We start from the raw sequence: 18,347 nt of genomic DNA on the forward strand, positions 1-18,347 counted from the left end.
TTTATGTCACACTTTAAGAATATTGAAAGTAACAATGAAATCCTACTTAACATTTCATGGTCATTATTATTAGGACTGTCTTAACCTCTTCCAAAATACAAATTCACATCATATTTTATTCACAGATAAGTAGATTTAGAGTTTAGAAATGTCAAGTTTAAGATAATTCTGTGTCGGGGCACCTGGGTGGCTTAGTTAGTTAAGTGACCGACTTTGGCTCAGGTCATGATCTCACGGTTCTGAGTTCGAGTCCTGCGTTGGGCTCTGTGCTGACAGCTCAGAGCCCAGAGCCTACTTCAGATTCTGTATGCTCACTCGCTCGCTCTCTCAAAAATAAACATTTAAAAAAATAAGAGGGGTGCCTGGGTGGCTCTGTCGGTTAAGCATCCGACTTCGGCTCAGGTCATGATCTCATGGTTCATGGGTTCGAGCCCCGTGTCGAGCTCTGTGCTGATGGCTCAGAGCCTGGAGCCTACTTTGGATTCTGTGTCTCCCTCTCTCTCTGCTCCTCCCCCACTCATGTTCTGTCTCTCTCTCTCTCAAAAATAAAATAAATATTAAAAAAAATTTTTTAAATAAAAAAATAAAAAGATAATTCTGTGTCCTTTTTAATCTTTAGGGGCCTACTTCTCTTTCAACAACTTTAAAGTGAGAATGAAATGTTATTGGCCACTTGTCATAATTCCTAACTTGCTTCTTTTTAATTTCTTAAAATACTTTTGCACTTAATAAGTTATAGCTTTTTTGGCCCTTTATTGCTGAGGGAAATGGTATTCTATTTTGAAGCAAACAAGAATAGTTTAGAGTCCAACTTATTTTTTCATTTGTTCATAGTCCTCTATAGGCCTCTGGGCTGGAAACCAAACATTTTATTGAGTAGATTGGGTCAGGGATGCATTATGTTGTATACTTTTTTCCCCCCGTTGGTATGTGCTGCGTGTGTACTCATACATGATGTAATGGGTTAGAAGTCTTTTTTAGGTGTACTTAGTGCAGCAGATACTTCTAGTAATAGACTGTTTTCAGGTTATTTGTGCGTGAAAACGAAATAACCTGTTACTCTACCTTTATGCTTCTAGGGCAATACTGAACAGCCTGTCCAAACCAGCAAGATTGGACTTGGAAGGAGAGAGTATCAGAGTTTACAACACCGCCATCACTCTCAGCGCTCCAAGTGCCGTCCACCTAAGGGCATGTATTTAACCCAGGAGGATGTGGTAGCAGTTTCCTGTAGTCCCAATGCAGCCAACACCATCCTGCGGCAACTGGACATGGAGCTGATCTCTTTAAAACGTCAGGTATTTCATAAAAATCATTTTTAATGATCCTATCCATTTTGTTTATCCCCTTTTGAAACCTCAGTGAACTTCAGCTCTTTGCACGTTTTCTCAGCTACCTGTTTCAGCTGCCTGTTTCTCAGCTACATAAGTTTCAGTCTTTAAAATTAACTTTGTTTCCAAATTCAAAGATGCTTCTGTCTATTCTAAATTTGAATCCCAACATCATTACCTGTTAGCTCTGTGATACTGGGAAATAATAGACTCTCTGAGATTCAATTTTATATCTATGAAATTGGGGGTAATAATCCTACTTCTCTTGCAAGTTGTTGGGAATTGTTTGAGATTTTACACATAGGTTGTTGAGCAGCGTCTGGCACATTTTGAATGCTCAGTGAGTACTGGCTGCTCTCACCTCCTCATCATTATTACCAGTGGTAGCAGCCGAGGTATTATAAATGTATTCTCATCATAATTAGGTTAATCATGGTTAAGAGTAAGGATATAGGGTCAGTGAACCTAAATTTTAATCCCACCTACATCGTCTACTTCCTGTGTAACTTTAGGGGAGCTGTTTAACTCTTAACTCAGTTTCTTCATCTTGAAATGTGGATAACAATATGATGCTTGGGAAGAATTAAATAAGAAAATACATGATAATGCTTACAGCAGTGCCTCGCACATAGTATGTACTCAGTTAATGGTTATCATTAGGTCTCTGGCCTTTCTCAGTCACCTTTTCCTCTTTTTATTTGTCTCTGTTGTTTTCCCTGTCTCTTAGATCTAGGTACTCTTCCAAGTCTGTACTTTCTTGGTCTGTATCAACCATACACTACATGCCAGTGACAGCTGAATCTACTTCTCAGGCTGTGACTTTTCTCCCAAGCTCTATATTGCTGTATTTCTAGCTACCTGCTAGGCATCTAATCTATCCCCTAAAGGTTTCTTTTCTGTTTTCTGTCTTACTGAAACATGAGAATCATCTTTGATTTATCCCTTGCCATTATCACATCCCCCAGTACACACAAACCCAAGTGGTAACCAAGTTGTGTAAGTTTTATCTGAGAAATTTTCTTTAAATCAGTCCCCTCATTTTTAATCCCATCACTACTACCTTTGTTCAGGCCCTTACCACCTCTTATCCAACCCTGTCTTGTTGATTGTCCTTACTATCCACTTCTCTGCTGCTCCATGTTCTACATTGCTGTCAGTGTTATCTTCTTAAAATACTCGTATGATCAGAATCATTCATCTTAAAGCTCTTCGTTAATTTCTACTTGCCTTCACGTTACAGCACAGGCAGACAGGAATTTATGTTAAGAAATGTAAAATTAATCATGAGTTAGGAAACCACTGAAGGATTTTAAAGAGAAGTGTGACATGATCTTACTTACATTTTTCAACTATATCTCTTCGCATCTTTTAAGTAGTTGCCCTAGAGATTACAGTATGCCTCTTCAACCTACCATAATCGTCCTTGCTTAAGTATTACAATATGCTTCCTTGGAGTTAATATTATACCACTGTATATAAAATGTAAGAATCTTGCAGCAGTATAGTGTGGGAGCAAGATCGTTTTTCTGTATCCCAAACATTCAGATTTCTCTATCTTTTGACCCTTGTTATTTCCCCAAACTGCTCTTACATTCCTCTTCTCTTCTCCAACAGACTTCTTGAATAAATATCTACCATATTAGCTTCCTCTGCTTTCTTATCATCACATATTCTCTGACCCATCCCAATCTAATTTCTGCCCCATACACTATCCTAATTCTACCTCTGCAAAAGCAATCTCAAGTTTATTTATTAACAAGTTGCCAGATCTCATGCCCTCTTCTTGGTTCTTATTTCTCTTGAATCTGTTACTGCTCAATAATATTTGACACTGACAACCACTTCTTCCTTCTTAGACTTCCTTTCCTTTGACTGCTCTGACGCTGGACTCTCTAATATAGGTAGCATGTTTTTGACTGAATGCTTAGCCTTTAGTTGAACAGTGAATGTATGTAAGACTCCCATCTCCCAAACTACAACACCCCTTCTCCTTAGAGAACTTCTAAAACACTTTGTCTGTAATATTTTTAAAAATGGCTTGAGTGGGCTTAAAGCTGGGGTGCATCTTTCCAGAAGATGTGGTGGTTCTTGCCTGGGCTGCTTCCTGGCGCTTCTCTTGACTTTGCTTCACGCCCTGGGCACCCTGAGGTTCTGTTGCAACTGCTCTCACCATTGCAGCCATGATCTCCTTACCGGACACCCAGAGAATTGGAGTGGGATTAACAGGGTATGGAGTATTTTTCCTGTTCTTTGGAATGATTCTCTTATTGACAAAGCACTACTGGCTATTGGAAATGTTTTATTTGTGACTAGCTTGGCTTTTGCAATTGGTTTACAAAGAACATTCAGAGTCTTCTTCCAAAAACATAACATGAAAGCTACAGGATTTTTCCTGGGTGGTATATTTGTTGTCCTTGTTGGTTGGTCCTTCGGTAGGCATGATCTTTGAAATTTATTGATTTTTTTCTTGTTTTCAGGGGCTTCTTTCCTATGGTCACTGGCTTTATTAGAAGAGTGCCAGTCCTTGGGTTCCTCTTGAATTTACATGGAATTAGATCATTTGTTGATAAAGTTGGAGAAAGCAACAATATGGTAGAAAGACAAGTGAATTGGGGATTCATTTAAAATATTGTATTATTTATAAAGTCCTTTGAAGAATATTTAGCCCAAAATTAAATTACATGAAATAGCTTGTAATGTTTTTTACAGAAGTTTAAAACTTAGATCCCACCAAGTACCAATAGCAGTTAAAAAGCAATGAAAGCAGTCTTCTAATCAAGTGATCTAAGAAGTCAGCAAGGAAACTGAAGGAGTGAAATCTTTGTTACAATACATATTGAAACTCTTGAGGATGATTTTTATTGTTTTTCTGCAGTGTGGGAAATACAGCCATCATTGGAGAAATGTGGTTCTGTTTCTTTTTCTTTTGAAGATGCAGGAGCACCCATAGGCATTTGCTTTTTGGAAATATCCACTGGAATGGCAAAAGTATTTCCAGTTGCATTGTGTCTCTGAAAGTGATAACATGAGTTAGATTGGATTATGTCATTTTAATGTATTAAAGCCAAGGAAAACCCAGTTTTGATGTATGAAAGTCGTTCGACTTTTTTTTTGGTAACATGGTTAAAATTTTTAAAAAGTGCTCAAAATTTTTTGTTTTTTTATTTTTTGTTTTATTTTTTTTTAAGTTTATTTTTATTTAGTTTGAGAGAGAGAGAGAGAGGGAGAGAGAGAATCCCAAGCAGGCTCTGCACGGCCAGCACAGAGCCTGATGTGGACTTGAACCACGAACCATGAGTTCATGACCTGAGCCGAGATCAAGAGTCAGATGCTTAACTGACTGAGCTACCCAGGTGCACAAGTGCTCAAAATTTTTTTAAATAATGGAGGGATAAAATGTACCCAGTCACCTGTATTTATACTTTATCCTTGACACTACTACTTCACTTATAGCTTATATTTATTGATTTTTATGAAGGACCTTCTTTAAAGCTTTAAACTCCTTTCTCGGTTAGTCCTTTGATGTGTGACGTAGTAAAGGTTTGCACTCTTGGGTTTATAAATTCTACTACTTTTATATCCCAGACCCATCTCCTAGTGTCCAAACGGACTTCTCCCTTACCCACTCCAGTTACCTGTTCGTTTTGCATTCCCTGTCTCAGCACCACGTACACTCTCTTATTCAGGCCAGTGACTGGAGTTACCCTTGATTCCTGAGTCTCCCCTGTCAGCTTTTCACAAGCACATCTTAATTTTGTTTCCAAGTTATTTATTTTATCCATCTGTGTGCCACCACCATCACCCCTTCTTTCCTGCTGTGGTAATTGAAGTCCTCAGTATTTCTTCTCTGACTTGTTAGATTAATTTTCGTCTTCACTCTATCCCCTTCTCCAAATTACAACTGGAATTATTGCTCTAAAAAGACAAATATGGTTACATTTACTCCCTTGCTTAAAAGTTCTTCAGAAAGTTTCCTTTAGTCTTTAGGCAAGATTCAAATTCTTTGTTCTGGCCCAGCCTAACTGCTTTCCTGTCTTTTCTACCTGCTGTTCTGCCTGGAAGGCATTTCCTGCTCCAACCTTATCTCCCTGCTTAATTCTTGTTAATCCTTTAAAACTAAATTTAGGTGTCATCTCCTTTGGAAAATTTACCCTATTTTCCCCACTACCCACACCCACTAACACATATACAAAACACTTACTCCCCTCTCTCTCTTCCTCCAAGTCTAGGTTGGGTGTTTTAGCATTTACTATACTTTTATATTTATCTCCCCACTAATCTATGAAATCTTTAAAGACTGAGACTTTTACATTTTATCTTTGTATGTCTAACATGGCTGACCACATTTGAATGATCTCTGAGGAAAAAATTTCCACAAATCACTTTATAAATATTGTCCAAACTAAAAAAAAGAGCAAACCAAGAAAAAATGTAACCAAATGAGCAAAAAAAAATCCTAACCCTTAATAATCTAGTAAATGTTAATAATATTTCTAGTAGAATAGTAGTTAAAAACTTGGCATGGTTCAAATTCATGTTCTGCCTCCTAGAGCTGTGGCCTAGGGAAAGTTTCTTGACATCTCTGTGCCCTACCTTCCTCATCTCTAAAATGGTTACAGTAAAAGTAGAGTCAGTTCTGCTATAAAGCTTGTTTTGAAAACATGAATCTGTTCCAACACAACTGATAACACTAGGAAACAATTTGAGTACAATGTGCATTTTGCATTTGGTTATGTTTGATTTTTGTCAGTGAAAAACTGTATCTAGCTGAGTATATATCCACGCACTTCAGATGTGTACTATCTCCCTCAGTTCACTGCATAGTACGAACCACACACATCCACATGTGGTATTAAAACTTTGCATCTGATTTCAAATAACCTCCTTCTACCACTTCCCAGTAACTCACAAGCTGCAACTGTTTTGACACTACCTTCTATAAGCAACCTCAGGTCTTTTCCACGGTGAAGTACCATCTTTATTGTAGCATTTGTGAATTTCTTTCTTATTTAGAATGTATAAAACTATTATTTTTATGAGGTTCCTTTTTTTTTGTCATCGATGAGGTTTTTCAGTGTTGTGTCCCTAACTGTTTCCCCATAAGTCCTGTGGTTTTTTATTGTGCAACTTTGCGTAGTGGGCTGATTTTTGAGAATGCGTATGTCAGGTTATAGCAGAACTGATTATACTTACTTCACAAAATAGTTGAGAATTAAATGATTTATTACATGTGAAGCACCAACAGTGATACTTATAATTATTAAAATTATCATTCTTATTGGAATAATTATTCGATCAAAACATTATGGTAATGAGAAATAGTAATGGAATTTAATTCCTTTATATACCATTTTTCTTATGAGGCGATATTGTTAAAAGATACTCAGATACTATGATTTGTAGACTATTAGTTTTTTAGATATATATAAATAATTAGTTGATACTTATATTAGTTGATGTGGGTATTAGTTGAATGGCCCCAAGTGTGATAAAGTATAAGTGTTTGTCCTCCTGAAATAAAATTTAAGCAGGTTTTGGTATATATCCTATATCCTTTTCATTTATTGAATATTCATACATTTACCTAAGTCTGTGATCTGATTCATACTTTGGGTTATTTTGTTGAAGGTTCAGAATGCTAAGCAAGTAAACAGTGCACTTAAACAGAAAATGGAAGGTGGAATTGAAGAATTCAAACCTCCTGAGGTATGTTATTGAAGAATATATGTGACTAAGTGTGGTGAAACCTTATTCTTTGAATTATCTATCCAGTATTTACTATTTTGGTCACATGCGTTGTTAATACTTTGAAGATGTCATAATGTGGGTAATTTGTCATGTCTCTATTTTGTCATTTAGATAGTCTTTTGAGACTTGGCTAGTGATTTAAGTGAATTCATTTCTTTCCTGCCCTTAGCAATTCATATCAAGCGAAGTAGGGAAAAACAGTTTTACAAATAGGCCCAGTGCACTGAGAGTAGAAGGTAATTGAGAAGCAAGCCAGTACATCTCTGGGTCTACAGCAGTATTTGCTCGAGGTGTGTGACTTGGTAGTACAACAGGAAAAAGATTACAATAAAAGGAGCTCATTTAGCAATTTTAATTTTTTATTTGAAGGTATTTGTCTTTTGATTCAGATTTTGTGTTAGGATTTTAGTATGTGGACTTAATTAACATTCTTATACTCATACCCCTGAAAATGTGAAATCTAAAAACAAGATATAGATTAACCTTTTTCTCAAGCCTTTCTTGTATTTCGTCTGAAATCTAATATATTTTTGATATTTGTGACAATTGTAGGAGTATTTAAATGCCTGTAAAGTCCAATCAAATCTTTCTACAGAAGCTTCTATTTTAAATCTTTTCTCCATTCTCTCTTTTTAAGACTCCTATGCTATGCTTCATATCCTGGACTTGCCTTTCTATGTATGTAATAATCAAATAATCTTATTTGGTCCTAATGTGATGCCCCGTACCCCAACCCCCACGCCCCATCACAGGTTGCCTGAAATATCTACAAATGAAGTATGTGTGAGGGGCTGGTGGGGGGAGGGCAGAAGAACAGTGCTTCAGAGCTAATGCACCATATTCTGTCTCATTTGAATCTTTTAGAAAGGAAGAATCATTAGGAATAAAATTGTTTTTTGTATTTTTGTTTCAAAGGTCTCTTTGAAGAAGGTTAGATAATGGAAAAGAATAAGATATATATAGACTAATAAAATATCTCATTCCAAAACCACAGGTTATCCGGCAAACATTCTAGTGACATTTCTATTTATCTAGAAATAGTAATACAAAGAATACTACTTTATATTATTGTAACAAAAATTATTTTAAATTTTACACTGAAATTATTTTAATTTTATATTTATGCCTTTAAATGCATAAAAGCCAAAAACTTTAAATGCCTACAATTTCATAACTTAAAACTTAAATTTAAAACATACAGTAGATAGGGGTGCCTGGGTGGCTCAGTCAGTTGGATGTCTAACTGTTGATCTTGGCTCAGGTCATGATCTCATGGTTTCGTGGGTTCCAGCCCTGCTTGAGATTCTCTGTCTTCCTCTCTCTCTGCCCATCCCCTACTTGTGCACATGCTCATGCGCGCTCTCTCTCTCTCTCTGTCTCTCTGAAAATAAATTAACTTAAAAAAATAGCAGATACTGAAAACATGGGAGTACCTTAAAGAACTTTGTCAATAAATTTGAAAATTTAAATAAAACTTAGAAATTCATAGGAAAATCTATCTCACCAAATTGTTTTAAAAAGAAAATGTGATAAAGGAACAATTAACATTTTTTTTCATAAGAAAACACCAGGCCCAGACAGTTTTACAGAAAACATCTACCAAATTTTCAAGGAAACTGATTCTGACCTCAGTATTTCCAGAAAATTGAAGGATAATCCTCAATCATGAACATTATATAAAGTAAGACATGAAAATGCAGTAGCACTTACAACTTTATGCCATCTCATTTGATGCTCATATCAATCCCAAGAAGTAGATGAAGCAAATACTATTATTTTACACGATAAAACTGGGCCTCAGAGAGGTTAATTGGCTTGATCAAAGCCACACATCTAATAAATAGTCAAATTTTGGCTATATTTCAGAATCTTAGAGTTCAGTTGAAGTCCTAGATTAATATCATGCTCCCTCTTACTTTTGAAAGTTTTCATTTAATAGCAAAATTGTATATTGATTCTCACATTTAAATGCAGTTTTGGGGTTAGAAGTTATCAAACATTTATTACATCTTTTGGGGTTTTTTGGTAAAAATAATGATAAAATGAAACTACCAAAATCTTAACATTCTATTATCCATAGAGTGAAGTTTGAATATTACTTTGAGATTGATTTATTGAACTCAGATGACTTGAAAAAATATGTGTATTTTATTATCTAGAAAATACCCAGGATATATTTATATTTATCATATAATTTCTGTTGCTTTGCAGGGGAGAATAACCTGAATAGATACATTTCAAAATACTAGATTAACAGTCACAGTAAACACCTTGAAAAATTAATCTATCCCCTTTTCTTTAGGTTAGTTAATAGGATTTCTACCTAATACCTAACAAAAGAATTTCATTAACCATTGGAACAGTAGGCTACTAAATGATGTAACTCAACGGGAAGTAAACAGTTATTAAGATGCTTTACTTACTCATTTGGTTGTATTTGTTGTTTTCATTTAGGAAAATATTTGGTGAAGAAAGTCCATTCACTCCCATAAGTATTTGTTGATCACGTATTTCATGTAAGGCACTGTTTTAGGCACTGGGGGAAGTGCGTTAAGGGAAAGAGGGGACACATTAAAATGAGGAAGAGATGGATTTTTTCATCTGCTTTAAAAAAAAAACAAAAAGCACCACCTTACCGTCTAGATGTTATCAGACGAAATGACTGAAGTTGTGTGATAGATTTACAAGTAAAATGCTACAGGAAAACAAGTGGTAATATTCATTCTTGCTAGGATAATCAGGAAAGACTTCCTAATGGGAGATGTTTTAGCTGAAGTTTGAAGGATGAATAGGAGTTTTACACATAAAGAAAGGGCAGATGGAGGGAATAGTATGAACACTGGCTTGGTGTTGAACAGTACATTCAAACTATGTATAAATCCAGTGGGGAAAAACCAGTCAACAGGTATTCCCTGAGCACTTAGGATGTGCTCATTGTAGTGCTGATTACTATTCAGAATCCAGTGGAAGTGTAAAACATAAAACAGTTTTTTCTCATGAAGCATGTTGTCTACTTAGGAAGGCAAAGTTGGATGCAGAGGATGAGTAAACATGGTGTATGAGAGAGATATTAACAAGATTGGGTTTCACAGGGACTTCTTTATGGTAGAGAGCAGTGGGCAAGGGCAGGAGTATAAAAGTCTGAGAGCTAGAAAGAGAAGTTTGCCTTTTAAATTAAGTCAAATGGGAAGACCTGTAAGTTCCTCCTATAGGAAGGATGTAATGGGAATTTTTAATTTTAGGAAGATTATCTTGGTAGTATTGCATAGGCTAAGTTGGAATCTTTATAGCTGCTAAAATACTAAGCACGTGAGTGATAAAGTAAATGGTAAAAGGAGTTTTGGGTAGGGTCAGGTATTAATTGTAGGAGTGGCCAGCAAGTGATAAATCCAAAGAACATTGCCAAATAGAAATTAATGTATCTATTTGAAACCGTGTAAGAGTGTTGGGAGGAGTGGTGACATGTGGGGTTATGCTTTGACTTGTTTTAGTTGGAGGTAGGTACGTGGGGACAAGGAGATTAATGAATCCAGGAAGGAAGAAACTTAAAAAAGTGCTTTTTGAAGCTAGAAATTTCCCCATCTGTGGATATTTTCATGCATAAGTGGGTGACCTCCTTTCATTACAGATATTGGATGGAGTTTTCAGCATTGGATGAAAGGTTTAACTTGGTGACCTTTCCTAATTCTTTCAAGTCAGAGATAGTATGAATCTGCTACTGACAAAAATGGGAAAGATGTGAAGACTGATTTAACAGGGAAAGGATGCAGTGAAGATTCTGAAGGATCTTCTAAGGATGTCATAGATTCTTCTAGAAGGCTCTTTAGGCCTTTTATTAGTTTAATGACATTATACATTGGATTATTTTAGTTTAGAGTAATGTGTTATTTTTAAAACAACAGCATTTCAGTTGGGGCTTTGCTGTAGAAGTATGTTCTCTGTGCTACTACCTAGCTAGCCACAATTACTACACAGTTTTAGATTGCTAGATACATTCTAGTTGTCCTTTCCTTAAGTTAAATCTCTACCAAAGTTTCTTGAGTTTAAAAGAGAACAGGAAAACCAATAACTTAAAGGAATCCTGTATATTTAAAAAATTTTGACCCTGTTTCTCCTTGTCTTCCCTTTCTTCCACTGCTTCCCTTCTGTCATACACAGACTTTCTAATTCATGCAGTTTCAATCCCCCTCCCTACATTTTTCAACTGAGGCTGCTGCTTAAAGGCTAACACTGGTGCTAGTGACCGAATTCCACAGCTCTCACTCCTTTCCCTGGCCTTTTTCTGAGCCCTTGACATAGATGACAGCCTCTCTTTCTCCCTTTAACTTCTGAGAGGTGATGTTGTCTTTTATAACTATTATGTTCCCATCTCAGCTGTAATTTCCTTTCTGTACATAAATATAAGCATTCTCCCAAGTTTTTATCCTCATTCATTTCTCTTCTCTTTGGAGACAGCATACAAGCTCATCACTTCAATGTATTAAAATTACATCATATGTACATGTAAATGACACAAACTCAACCACAGATGCTCAGCCAAATGAAAAAGAATGTTTAATCATAGCAAGTAGAGTAATGCTGGCAGTCCTGCCTGGACTCCATTTATCAAGCATCTCCCCCAGAGTGAGCAGCTAGGAGGTGGAACTGTGAATCCACTGTTTCTTGAGTCAGCTTCAGCTTCCACGTGCCTCCTGTGTGAGCAGTTTCCTTGAGTTGAAATTCTAGTATTTATGTATGTATTCATGTTGTTCATTCGTTACTACCCTAAATTTCAACCAAAGGCTTCATCTAGGATTCACTGAAAAACTAATGGTCCGTTTCAGTGCTGGAGGAATACTTGGCCATGTGGACTTACTGAGAGATTGTGTGCCTGTCTCCATTACCACCTTTAAGAATATTTCAAGAGTAATTTGGAATTAAAAGTAAAAATCTTTCTTTAATTCATGGGCTGATTCTAGAACCTTCATCTAAGTAAGCTATGGCTCCATTGTTTTCCCTCAAACTTTTTCCATACCCTTAAAAACTGTGTTTACATGGATGAACCTGTTTTAGCCTCAAGTGGATCCTGAGCTCCACCTGAATGTCCTGCTTAATGACCTCATTGTCAGTGAATCCCCAGTCACTGTCACCATCTTAGCCTTGCCTTCCCACACCTCCCCAGTCAGCAATTCAGAACTTCTTACGTCCTTAACAGCACCACCCTTCTCCCAGCTTTGTGGGCTTAAAGTCTTATTCTGCTTAGAATCCTCTCTCTCTCCCCTTGTTCCCTCTCCCCCAAGAAACGACTGCTTATTAAATTTAGTGTGAACTCATTAACCTTGATATTTACTGCCCTTCCATAAATGATCCTTACCATATTTTAGTTTAGTTAAATATCACCAACTTTCTAGGATTACTTATTAGTTCTTCCTAATTGTTGATCTGTTGTTGCCTATACATGATATGCCTTCTCCTCATCTTTGCCTTTCAGAAACTTATCCTGTTTTAAACCCACCTCAATGTCCGGCCCTTCCAACTTTCCTTCTTTTTTGTTCTAGTCATTGTGACTTTTCCCTCTCAGCTTTAAATTCCCATATACTCTGAACTTTTAATTTTATTAATAGCTATTTGTGTTTTTCCTGTGTCCTGATTTGCTTATAAGCTGAAAATAAGTTTTCATAGTGAGTGTTACTGCTCTTTTATTTTTTGTTCCCTTTTCATTAATGGTACCTTTTCTCCCAGTTTCTGCCTTTCAGGTTTAACAAACATCAGTTAATCAACTTCAACTTCAGTTGGCTCAGGCATTGTGCTAGAGGTTTTTAACATATGTTCTAAACGTAGCTTTACAAAAATTTTACATTTATCCTAAATTTAATCTTCAGAACACTTGTAATGTAGTATTACAGGAGATCTTCAGTATCCAATGTTCATTAATCTAAAGGATTCATGGATAAGCAAATTTGCCAAACAAGAGAATATTCACTGATGAACTAAGCACTTCTAAAATTAGGCTCTGCTCACCAGCTATCCCTCATTAACTCTGGCTGTTATCTTTCCCATCCATCACATCAGCATCCTTCTCTATTACTTCCTTGCTAATCTAATGCAAATACAGCACAAACCAAAATGAAATTATAAACCTTGCAAAAGATGCAAAACTTCATAAAGTCTATGAAAGTACAAGAGAATGGCTTTAATCACTTGCAAAATTGTTGACAGATGGGTATTTAGCAGAGTTAACAATTGAAAAAAGGTTGATGACTCATACGCATTTCAAAGAACAATTTGAGTAGCAAAGAATTAAGGGAGGCCCTTGAAAAAATTGTTGGAAGTTTTCAAAACAGAATTACCTATTATATGCTCATGTTACAAATTTCAAAGCTGGTGAATGTTGTGCCATTATACTATTATATGCCAAAAATAAAAAAATAAATAAAAGCATATGAGTGAAATCATTAACTATTTAAAAAATAATTTTCATAAGTTTTAGTTTCATATTTCAGATTAAGTTGTAGTCAACCCTTTATTTTTTTTTTACACCATTTATTCTGAAATACCTGGACCTTTTAAAAAGGTTCTAGAACAATTATCCTTGGGTACCAAGGACCTCTTTTATCTACCTTTCACAGCCCAGGTAGCATCAGATTGCCACCTCAAATATTAGCTCCTATTCCATTCTTGTTAGCCCTCTTTTGGGGGAACATATGTTTAAAATTTTGAATTTTTCTTTTGTTGTCTCCTTTTGCTTTTCCATTCCTTCCTTCCTTCTTTCGTTTTTACGCTTTTAAACTTTGGTTCACTCTTATTACTGCTTCTTTATGCTATAGCCCCCTCTTTTTCTTGACCTTTTTGCTGTTCTTTTGTTTCATTGCCAGTATCCTAACCTTGAGGCTTATCCACTGTCTGTCTGGCCTTGCCTTGCTGTCTCTTTTAATCTCATCACCTGGTATTCAGTGCTGTCTGGTTTAGGTTTGTCCCTCCTTTATTCAGTCTTTTTTTAAACTTTTTTCCTTTCTTCTCTAATAATTTTTTTCTAATTTAAATTTTTTCTTTTAGTCTTTCTTCTGGATGCTTGCTTTTTATACATCTTCCTCATGGTGAGAAAGTAGATGTACCCAGAACCTCTTTGTACTGTAGAAACTCTTATTGCTAAGACCTTGAGCGAGATAAGACCTAAACACTTGTTCTCAAAGAAAGCATTTCTTTCTGTTTTGCTGTCCATCCATGTATTACACCAGGACAATTTATCTGGTAGTTTCTTCTGCAAACCTCTGTAGGCTGGCGTCCTTATTTCTGTCCCTCCTTCTTCTGCCAGAAGTGCTTGTACTAATCAGTGAGTAAACACTAACGAAATTTGATTAGGTGTTTAATGTTGTAATTTTGTCATAATAAAAATCCTAAACTTGGATTTTTTTTTTTAAACAAAAATATTGGGAGAAATGTGGGGAGGTCTTGGGGGAAAAATCTGTTCTTATAGTGCGTCACTCTCTGCTTCAGAAATTAAAAGAAATATTTTAGGAGTTAGGCCTCGTCTCTAGTTCTATATTCATTTGTAACACTGGTTTTGGTGGAGCAAGGTTAGGTTTATTCTAAATATGAAGAGAAAAAATTTTAAAGAGAGTCACAGATCTTCTCTAAAGAAGATTAATTCTCTTAAATGTTTAAAACCAAGCTAAAATTAACACTTGCCATGTGTGGTAGGAACATTGTAGTTGGAAAATGGGTGACTAATAGATTTTCTCAGTTTTAATGCCTCTGACTAGAGTATAAATGTGAATGTTGTTCATGCTCCCAAATTGGTACATTTCACTTTCATTATCTTTTTGTGTGGGTAAAAGGTAACTCAGAATATATTTTTTTTAATCCTTATAAAAACAGAATCTACGTAAATCAGAGTTTTAGTAATCTCATGTCTGTGATTTGGTGAAAAGTTAAAAAAAAAATAAGCACTTTGGAAAAATGTCTGTCTTCATATCCTCATTAGGAAACTTCTCTTTAATTTTGTAGTCAAATCAGAAAATTAATGCCCGTTGGACCACAGAGGAGCAGCTTCTAGCAGTGCAAGGTATATTAAAGATAAGCAGTTATTGTTGTTAACTATTTAACCTGTCATGAAAGGTGACGACCATAGTTCTTCCCTTTCTTTAGAAATGGATCAAGAAAGAGCTCTTGTGTTTACCACAAAGTCCTGATAATCAGGAATTCTGTTTTGTTCTTGTGGATGTGACTTACTGAGCCTATATGCATTTTGGGTCCTGTACAGCGTGTAACACATTCTCAGCCTTAACCATGACGGTGATGACAAGCTCAAACAAATCATATGGTTTCTCTGTGCCTTTGCTTCTGTGTTCCTGCAGTTGGGTTCATTCTTTATATTAGTCATTGATAATTCATCATTAAGAGCATAAACTATTATGTTTCTGGTTTTTCTAATTACTCTGTATAATAGTGTTTCTCTTGATAAATGTCAGGTACTGAAAATATTAGTGATACACTTTCAACGTATTGTAACTTGAGATATGTGACACTGAATGATTAGAAACCCAATTTTAAAAAAATAAATATATATGTAAAACAAAGGAGAGAGTTAAGAGATGCTTTTAAAAATATACATAAAGCATTTTAAATGCACTATTTATAAGAATGCTTTGTTGAATTATATGACAGAACACTTTTTGTATTATGAATGCCTGTCGGCAAATTGGAAGCATTATAAACTTGGATTTTCCCATGTTTGAATTAAGGAAGGGCAAACTGTATATTTTTTATTCAGTGTTGTAGCTGTGTGTTGTTTTTTTTTTTTTTCTTTTCCCTTCAAGATAACCTGTCTGCAGGACTGATTGTGTAATTGTAAGTTTGGTCTATAATTTCGTTTTCCTGGCTGAGCCCTCTTTGTGTTGAGCGCTAATAGCTGCTAGGTCAGTAGCTACTAGCAATTTTTTTTTTTTTTTATCTAAGAAAGTTGGGCCCCCGTGAAACATATAAGTACTTTAAAAAATATTTCTAGGTATTCAAGCATAGAGAACATATTTAACTCAAAAATGATCTGCAGGTATCATTTGGATATGAGAATAATGTAATTAAAAACTGATTAATAGACAACTCTGCAGTTTGGATTAGAGTGAGTAAGAATTACCTGGCCACTGTGATTAGAAACTGTCACAGGACGGTGCCAACACGGTGATGTCATCCTTCTCTTTGGCCTATACAGCACAAAATAGTCATTTCATAAACAGAATGCTTGATCCTACGGAGGCAGGGTACTGGACGTGCATTGAGCACATCTATAATTGTGGAACTAAGTTTCCGAATGAGTCAGAACAAAGCTTAATTAGTTTATAATGTTCAGTAGTAGCCAGTTTTAAATTAGAAACTATTTAAAATTCAGATTAAAAAATTAGCAGGAGCACCTGGCTAGCCCATTTGGTAGGTTATGTGACTCTTGATCTCACAGTCATGAGTTCAGACCCCATGTTGGGCGTAGAGCTTACTTTAAAAAAAAATTTTTTTTTCCCCAGAGGCTGCTTCATACTGATTTGGACCTGTGACTTAATAGCTCTAACATAGTTATTTGAGGAGGCATTGCTTTTATTGATGTAAAGCCTGTGTTCTCTGCCCGTCCTTGTGTGTGTGCGTGTGCGCGCGTGCGTTTGCGTGCGTGTGTGTGTGTATAAAGCCTGGAGAATTTAACCCTGATTTCCAGTATTTCAGTTGCTTAAAGGTTAGTATATTAATCCTGTACTCTAGTATAAGAAAATTATCCCAGTAAAGGATTTTCTGAAGAGACTTACTTGGGAAAATCTGGGCTGATGTTTCCAAAGCATTCAGGATTTGATACTGTTCTGCAGCACTGTTTTTAAGTGGTAGAGACCATTGAGTCTTATGGCTGGGCTGGATGTGATGCAGAGCTGCATTCAAGGAGAGGGACAATGGCAAGGTTTACGTTTATAGTTTAAGCTATATATTTATGTGGACATTATCTCAGCTTATATATATTAAAAGAATAGTTATGAATATAATCAAACATTTCCCCTCTGCTGAGATATATTCAGTATTGTATTCTTATGCCCATTTAAAAAGTAATCCTTAAATAAATCATACTGATGTAGCAATTTGTACAGAAATATGCATGTCTTAGGATTTTGAAGGTACTCTCTTAATATGTTAATGTCATCGTTTTATTTATTTTAACTCTGTATGTAGAATTTTTGTTTCTCTTTGGGTTTGTTAAGGGTTTTTTTGTTTTTGTTTTTTTTCATTTTGGGTGGGTTTTGTTTCATAAAATAAAATAATATACAGCTATTTGTGTCCAAAATAGTTATTTTAGGGAAAATTAAAAAGTGCCTTTTTTGCTAATGAGCCCACACGTTTATAAAATTCTTAGGGGCGCCTGGGTGGCGCAGTCGGTTAAGCGTCCGACTTCAGCCAGGTCACGATCTCGCGGTCCGTGAGTTCGAGCCCCGCGTCAGGCTCTGGGCTGATGGCTCAGAGCCTGGAGCCTGTTTCCGATTCTGTGTTTCCCTCTCTCTCTGCCCCTCGCCCGTTCATGCTCTGTCTCTCTCTGTCCCAAAAATAAATAAACGTTGAAAAAAAAAATTTAAAAAAATTCTTAGAAGTATGTCTTATAAACAGTGCAATCACATAGTAATGTCACCTGAACCTGAGTCTCAGTGTAGGTAAGGTACATAACTGCAGTTTTTTTTTTAACTTTAGAGTTTGCTATTCAGAAGTACCTGTCTTAGCGGGCAGTTGTTTGGGGTTTTTTTCTCTTTAATCTTTATTTGTGATAAACCTTTAGATGATATTATTCTTATGACTGTTTCAATTTCACAAAGTAAATCATTTATATTTTGATATTAATAGTTTATAAGCACTTTATTTTTAAGACATTCTGTGTGTATATTCTGATTGGATACTCATTTGTTAAATGCTTTTTTAAATCTTGCTCATAGTTGACTATTAGAGTGACTTGGAAAGAGAAATTTGTAAATTCTAGTGTCATTTAGTGAGATTTATAATTCTATTAAATAAACTTTTTTGTTGTAACTCTTTTATTTTTTTTTATTTTTTTTATTTTATTTTTTTTTTTCAACGTTTTTTATTTATTTTTGGGACAGAGAGAGACAGAGCATGAACGGGGGAGGGGCAGAGAGAGAGGGAGACACAGAATCGGAAACAGGCTCCAGGCTCTGAGCCATCAGCCCAGAGCCTGACGCGGGGCTCGAACTCACGGACCGCGAGATCGTGACCTGGCTGAAGTCGGACGCTTAACCGACTGCGCCACCCAGG

The 18,347-nt window shown here is 35.9% G+C and overlaps 1 protein-coding gene and 1 pseudogene across 5 annotated transcripts in view; both read left to right on the forward strand.

Moving 5' to 3' along the window:
* RCOR3 (REST corepressor 3) overlaps positions 1 to 18,347 on the forward strand; it is a 53,625-nt gene that overhangs the window by 26,422 nt on the left and 8,856 nt on the right. For 4 of the 5 annotated variants that reach the window (XM_040446377.1, XM_040446373.1, XM_040446374.1 and 1 more), the window contains 3 exons: positions 1,080 to 1,298; positions 6,960 to 7,037; positions 15,066 to 15,123. In XM_040446377.1, coding sequence (XP_040302311.1) covers positions 1,080 to 1,298; positions 6,960 to 7,037; positions 15,066 to 15,123 — 355 coding nt within the window. The remainder of the gene's footprint in view (positions 1 to 1,079; positions 1,299 to 6,959; positions 7,038 to 15,065; positions 15,124 to 18,347) is intronic. The other variant, XM_040446376.1, reaches the window with a different exon arrangement.
* LOC121011740 (vesicle transport protein GOT1B-like) lies at positions 3,358 to 4,533 on the forward strand (annotated as a pseudogene).

Source organism: Herpailurus yagouaroundi, unplaced genomic scaffold (genome assembly GCF_014898765.1).
Source record: "Herpailurus yagouaroundi ecotype Mexico unplaced genomic scaffold, PumYag 195, whole genome shotgun sequence".
Lineage (NCBI taxonomy): Eukaryota > Metazoa > Chordata > Mammalia > Carnivora > Felidae > Herpailurus > Herpailurus yagouaroundi.